Below are 7,208 nucleotides of genomic sequence, written 5' to 3' on the forward strand. Positions count from 1 at the left end.
ACAGAACAAAGTTTGTGTCCAACGGCACCTTTAAGACCAACAAAGTTTAATTCTGGGTATGAGCTTTTGCACATAAAGGTTTATACCCAGGATTAAACTTTGTTGGTCTTAAAGGTGCCACTGGACTCAAACTTTGTCCTGTTGCTCCAGACTAACATGGGTCCCCACCTGAATCTAGCCTTCAAAATAACATAGTATTACTCTTTTGTAGGTGGCAGCTGACTTAAGGAGAGAGAGGAGACTGCTGGTGCCATTCTAAGCAGGTCTACTCAGAAGTGAGTCCAATTTTATTCAATGGGACTTACTCCCAGGAAAGTGTTCTTAGGATCTCAGCCACCCGGTAAGTATTTCCAAGATAAGATTGTGGTTCATATTCCTAACTTCTGTATCCCAGAAGAGACAGCAGGAGATTAATTAAAAAGTTACTTGGGAATTGTTTCAGGACATTTTTTGGAAAATCTTGAACTGGGAAAAAAAATTCCAGATTATTTTTCCCAGGGCAAGCAACTAAAACGATGAAGGGGATGGAACACTTTCCCTAGGAAGACAGGTTCAAGAGGTTAGGGCTCTTTAGCTTGGAGAAACGATGATTGAGGGGTGACACGATAGAGGTTTGCAAAATTATGCATGGGACAGAGAAGAACTTTTCTCCCTTTCTCACAATATAAGAACTTGTGGGCACTCAGTGAAGTTAATGAGCAGTAGGCTTGGAACGGATCAAAAGAAGTACTCCTTCACCTAAAGAGTAACGAACACATGGAATTCCCTGCTGCAGGAAGTGGTGGCTTCAAGCGTAAGCTTCAGGAGGGGATTGGATAAACATCTGGAGCAGAGGTGGCTATTAGTGACAAGGTATCAATGGAGCACTCTGTCTGGGGCAGAGATGCTCTGTATTCTAGGTGCTTGGGGGGCAACAGTGGGAGGGGCTTCTGGAGTTCTGGCCCTGCTGGTGGACCTCCTGATGGCACCGGGTTTTGGCCACTGTGTGACACAGAATGTTGGGCTGGATGGGCCACTGGCCTGATCCAACATGGCTTCTCTTATGTTCTCTTTATGTTCGTCACCTGGACTTGGAAACCCTAGGTGTAAATGAAGCAAATAAATGCCTACATAAAAATGCCATAAGATATGAGGATGTATTAGCGGAGCTTCTGTGATCCGTTTTTCACTTTAACAAAAAAAATGACGATGGCAGTGTAGACAACACTGACTTTGATGGACCGATGGTCTGATTCAGTAATGGCTGCTGCGTGTGTACAAAAAGATCTTAGGACTGCGACTGATCAAGCTGAACGTGAGCCAACCATGTGATGCAGCCCCAAAAAGGGCAAATGCAATTTCAGGCTGCAGGAATGGACACAGTGTATCCAGATCCTGAGAAGCAGTAGCGATACTCTCCTCTGTATTAGTCAGACCTCATCTGGAGTTCTGGATCCGGTTCTGGGTGCAGGCTGAGAAGTGAAGACGGGGCAACAGGGCTGACGATGGGCATTAGTTCACCCACTGCATCGTCCTTCACGCTTGAAGCAGCACAGGAAGAAACAGTTGGTAAGCAAACACAAACTGCCGTGGCTGATGAGGGTTTTGGGCCAACCAGCCACTGGGGCTTGGGTGGAGTTGCTGGGGTTGGGCTCCACGTGATTCTGGCCTGAACATAAGAAGAGCCCTGCTGGATCAGACCAGTGGTCCACCTAGTCCAGCATCCTGCATTATACAAGCACTTTGCCCTAGGAACATTCTTTCAGAGAATTTCTTGCAACTAAGTTATGAGACATTGGTGAATAATGAAATTTTTGATACCTACTTGTTGAAATGACAGACCAAGAGTCGCTGCTTTCATCCACTTTCGGAAGAAGAATAGTATCGAAACGATAGAACATTCCGGAGACCATCGTCACACCATTTTCAACTGCCTTGTGCATTTATATGATTTTTGTACACATTTTTGTATATATTTTGTGATTGATTATTGAAATATTTTCTAGCGCAGTTACCTCACAGTTTCTTCTTTTTGCGGTCTGTTCTGTGACTGTGACCATCATTTTTGAGCCACATTCCATACTCTCCTCTGTATTAGTCAGACCTCATCTGGAGTTCTGGATCCGGTTCTGGGTGCAGGCTGAGAAGTGAAGACGGGGCAACAGGGCTGACGATGGGCATTAGTTCACCCACTGCATCGTCCTTCATGCTCGAAGCAGCACAGGAAGAGACAGTTGGTAAGCAAACACAAACTGCTGTGGCTGATGAGGGTTTTGGGCCAACCGGCCACTGGGGCTTGGGTGGAGCTGCTGGGGTTGGGCTCCACTTGATTCTGGCCTGAACATCAGAAGAGCCCTGCTGGATCAGAGCAGTGGTCCACCTAGTCCAGCATCCTGTCTCACATAGTGGCCAGCCGGTTCCTCTGGAGGGCCAACAACAGGGCATGGCGGCCGGGGCCTTCCTGCCTCCTGGCCCTGGGATTCAGAGGATTAGTGCCTCTGAACGGGGAGGTTCCCCTCAGCCCACCATGGCTAGTAGCCACTGATAGACTTCTCCTCCATGGATCTATCTAATCCCCTTCTAAAGCTGTTTATTCCTGTGGCCATTACTACATCCTCTGGCAGCGGATTCCACATTTTAATCACTCTCTGCGTAAAGCAGCATTTCCTTGTGTCCGTCCTGAACCTACTAAGCCTTCTAAGACAGCGGCCCACCGGGAAATTCCCTGGTCAGTTAAATGGCCAATCCGCCGCTTTTGGGAACCTCATTTTAAGAAAGGCATGAGGCAAATCAGAAGGGGTTCAAAGAACAGTAAAGAAGGTGGTTGTGGGGATCTGGAAAACCAGCCCCATGAGAAAGGTTGATGGAACTGGGTATGTTTAGCCTGGAGAACACTGAGGGGGAGTCAGGATCGCATGGATGGGGCCCATACCGGATGGAATGGACACAAGTAATAGAAAAGTAAGCTTCCTCGTGGCAGGAACAGTTTGGCAGTTAAACCAGTTATGGGGCAAGGATGGGGTAAGGCGTATCTCCCCTACTGGAGGTCTTTGAACAGAGAATATGGATCTCTGTCTGCCAGGAATGATCTAGCTTTGGGTTTCTGTCAGTCAGCAGAGGGTTGGACTAGATCACGGGTTCCCAGAGTGGGCAGTACAGCCCCCTGGGGGGCTCTGGAATGATCCAGGTGGGCGGTAGGAGCCTTGGGTGCTGATTTGTCACTGCATCTTTTTGTCCACTTCTTGAAGGTAGATTTCCAGGGGGGTGCTGAGTAATTTTTATTCTGAAAAGGGGGCGGTGGGCCAAATAAGTTTGGGAATCTCTGGACTAGATGGTCTCTGAAGCCCCATCCCCGTCCTAGGGTGCTACGTAGAAGAAGAAGAGATTGGATTTATACCCTGCCCTTCACTACCCAAAGGTGTCTCAGAGCGGCTTACAAACTCCTTTCCCTTCCCCTCCCCACAACAGACACCCTGTGAGGTAGGTGGGACTGAGAGAACTCTGACACAAACTGCTCTTTTTCAAGGACAGCTGTGCCAGAGCTTGTGACAGACCCAAGGTCACATCAGCAGGTGCAAGTGGAGGAGTGGGGAATCAAACCCGGTTCTCCCAGATTAGAGTCCGCGCTCCTAACCACTACACCAAACTGAGAGATTGGATTTATACCCCACCCTTCACTACCCAAAGGTGTCTCAGAGCAGCTTACAAACTCCTTTCCCTTCCCCTCCCCACAACAGACACCCTGTGAGGTGGGTGGGGCTGAGAGAGCTCTGACAGAAACTGCTCTTTTTCAAGAACAGCTGTGCCAGAGCTTGTGACTGACCCACGGTCATCCAGCCAGGTGCAAGTGGAGGAGTGGGGAATCAAACCCGGTTCTCCCAGATTAGAGTCCGCGCACTTAACCACTACACCAAACTGTACTTTGCATGCTTGAAAGCATGGTGTAGATCAGGGGTCACCAGCTGTGGCGGGAACAAGAACGTCATGGCCGGAGCATTGCAGTTTGCAGTCCCTCGTGTGTGATTATTATTATTTTTTTTGGTGGGGGGGAGTGTACCTTTTAAATCATCACTCTTTAGCCTGTTCAGATTTACACTTGTGGTTGCTAGTGCCAATTCCACCTTGGGAAATTCCTGGAGGTCTGGGGATAACGTGGGGAGGGCAGAGTTCGGGGAAGGGAGGAAACTCAGCAGGGATGTGATGCTGTGGAGTCTGCCCTCCAAAGCGGCCATTTCCTCCAGGGGGAACTGGGATCTGGGTTGCCAACTCCGGCACGGGAAATTCCTGGAGATTTGAAAGATGTGCCTGGGGAGGTTGGGATTTAGGGGGCAAAGGCAACTCAGCAGGGCGTGATAGGCTTCTGTTTCTCCTAGACTCTATGGTATACCATAGACACCATCCTCTGAAGTCGCTGTATCTTTGCAAGAAACTGATCGGTGCACTCTGGAGATCAGTTGTAATGCTGGGGAGATCGCCAGGCACCACCTGGAGGTTGGCAACCCTGTTCTCAACCCCCCCCCCGTGAGCCTTTAGCTGGAGATGATCAGGACTTAATCCAGATGCATCATGGATGCTATCATGACCCCCCCCACTGGGTCACTGTTCTTCCTCTTTATGTGTACTCCTCTTTTTTTTTAAAAAAGGAAGTCAGTCAAAGAGCTCAAATACAGCATATATATATATGCCGCCTTTATTTAATTTTATTTATTTATTAAAGCATTTATACCCTGCTTTCCCTCGTGGTTCAAAGTGGCTTATCCTGAATCAGACCTTCTGCTCGGTCCATCGAAGTCAGTCTTGCTTACTCAGACTGGCAGCGTCTCTCCAGGGTCTCAGGCAGAGGCCTTTCCCATCACCTCCTGCCTCATCCTTTCAACCGGAGATGCTGGGGATTGAACCTGGGACCTTCCGAACGCCAAGCAGATGCCCTCCCATTGAGCCGTAGCTTCCTCTCTAAATGAACTTGCCTGTACCTGAGTAAGACCCTTGGCCCGCCAGGGTCAGCACTGTCTCCTCTGACCGGCAACGGCTCTCCAGGGTCTCTTTTCGCATCACTGACTGCCTGATGGTTTCAACTGGAGATGCCGTGTACTGAACCTGGGACCTTCTGCATGCCAAGCAGATGCTCTGCCACTGAGCCACGGTTCCCTCTCCAAAATCCACAAGAACCGTGCATCGATTAAAGACTTCCTGAAATATTAACAGCTTGATCTGGCCTCACTGGTGGACCTCCTGAGGGCACCTGGGTTTTGGCCCCTGTGTGACACAGAGTGCTGGACTGGATGGGCCACTGGCCTGATCCAACATGGCTCCTCTTTTGTGCTGATGTTCAGTGTGCGAGAAGGGAGGGAAGCAGTCAAGCTCAATAATAAATGAACTTTTGAGTTGAACACGTGAAGCTGCCTTATACTGAATCGGACCTTCAGGTCCGTCAAGGTCAGTACTGTCAACCTAGGCTGGCAGCGGCTTTCCAGGGTCTCGGGCAAAAGCCTTTCACGTCACCTCCTACCTGGTCCTTCCGACTGGAGAAACTGGGGATTGAACCTGGGACCTTCTGCAGGCAAAGCAGAGGCTCTGCCACTGAGCCACATTGTCTTTTGTGATACCCAGAATGTGGTCTCTGATCCATGGTGTTTGCCTCTTTTTCCTACAGGGAGAAGCCCCTTTTGCTGCACGGAACCTTCCGATATAAACGTCTGCCTCGATCTCGTGGCAGCCGGCGGTGTCGCCTCCTTGTTTCCACGGGGCTAAGAAGCTGTCTCCCCCGTAGGCGGCCACTGCCTTGAGAATGAGGGCCGAACAAGGGGACCCTCTCGCCGTGGGTCCGCAGCTGGAGGCCACCCTGGAGCACAAAGTGCAAACGGAAGAGCAGGATGGGGTCGTGGGGAAAGGCCCGCCTGCTGCCCAGGAGAGGGATAGCTGGGGACGCTGGAAAAAAACTGGGGAAGCTTCCTCTAAAGAGGACCTTGCCTGCTTAGATGCACAAGAGCATCAAGTGCCGGATCCAGAGTGTCCCGCAAAGGAGAACGTCCCAGAGCAGCTCCGGACGCGGGAGAGCTCGAGTAGGGAGAGCGGCTCCGAGATCTTTGGCGGGGCAGAAGTTTCCCAGCAGGGGCAGTGGGACGAAGAAGAGCCAGAGGAGCCGGTGAGCACGTTGGTGTTTCTCGAGAGGAAATCAGGTTTTTGAGAAAGAGGTTCTGCCAGGTGCCTGGTCAAAGCATTCCCTAAAGTGTCCCCGGAAACAAACGGTGCGCCCTTTTTGGGATAAGGAAATGATGGAAGATGCCCAAGGGGTCTGTGAACCCTTCTGGATAATTCTCTGACCCTGAGCTCTGCCCCACTGTTTGCAGAGAGGGGAAACCATACTGGATGTGTGTGGAGGACAGAAGATATCAACTGCTTTAGTGGTTCTGGCCAAGCGTATTGGGAGAGTTGGTTCCGATAGCAGAGTTTTGCCCAGTCATAGAAGCGTGACCCTGAGTGCAGTGAATAAATCCCCCAAGAAGTATATTGCCAAAAAGGCAGGGCTATTTTGGGGCAGGAACGCACAGGAACGGAGTTCCGACTGGCTCCCGAGTTGGCCACACCCAGCAGGAACTCATTAGCATAATAGGCCACACCCAACAGCAGAAACTCATTAGGATTGGCTACATTAGGGGTGTGTGGCCTAACATGCAAAGGAGTCCCTGCTACAAAAAAGGCCCTGGAACCGTTTTGACAACAAACAAGGTAAACAGAATAAGAAGCAAAAGGTGGGTGTGGCTGGATGACCACACTTCTGGCAACACGGGGCTGCAGCCTAATATGCTAATGAGCTGTGGTGTCAGGGTGTGGCCTGATATGCTAATGAGTTTCAGCTGTTGGGTGTGGCCTATTATGCTAATTCGTTCCTGCTGGGCTTTTTCTACAAAAAAAGCCCTGCAAAAGGTAAACTTACCTTTATTCAAGTAGATCCAGCTCACATTGGGGTTGCAGTCGAAAGGAGAGAGAGAGGTACTTTCCCTGTCACAAATGGCCAGCTTGTCCGGTGTCATGTGCAGGGGAGTCTGAGGGCATTGCCTCCATGGAAGGCCATGTGAAGAGAGTGAGAGGACAAAATGAAAGCGAGAGGAGGGCTCAGAGGGCATCTCCCAGGTTAAGACAAAGAGAGGCATCCCACTGAAGGGGAGAACATCCATACACGCTTAGAGTGATGTAGCACCCCCCCACACACACCCCCAATGTCCTTT

The 7,208-nt window shown here is 50.2% G+C and overlaps 1 protein-coding gene across 1 annotated transcript in view; it reads left to right on the plus strand.

The window, feature by feature from the left end:
* The first annotated feature begins 5,767 nt into the window (after positions 1–5,767).
* Positions 5,768–7,208, plus strand: part of LOC107123507 (zinc finger protein 2-like) — a 16,139-nt gene continuing 14,698 nt past the window's right edge. The window contains exon 1 of the mRNA XM_015426757.1: positions 5,768–6,124. Within this exon, the coding sequence (XP_015282243.1) occupies positions 5,768–6,124 (357 nt within the window). The remainder of the gene's footprint in view (positions 6,125–7,208) is intronic.

This window comes from Gekko japonicus, unplaced genomic scaffold, assembly GCF_001447785.1.
Source record: "Gekko japonicus isolate JY-2015 unplaced genomic scaffold, Gekko_japonicus_V1.1 scaffold4327, whole genome shotgun sequence".
NCBI classification, from domain to species: Eukaryota; Metazoa; Chordata; class Lepidosauria; order Squamata; family Gekkonidae; genus Gekko; species Gekko japonicus.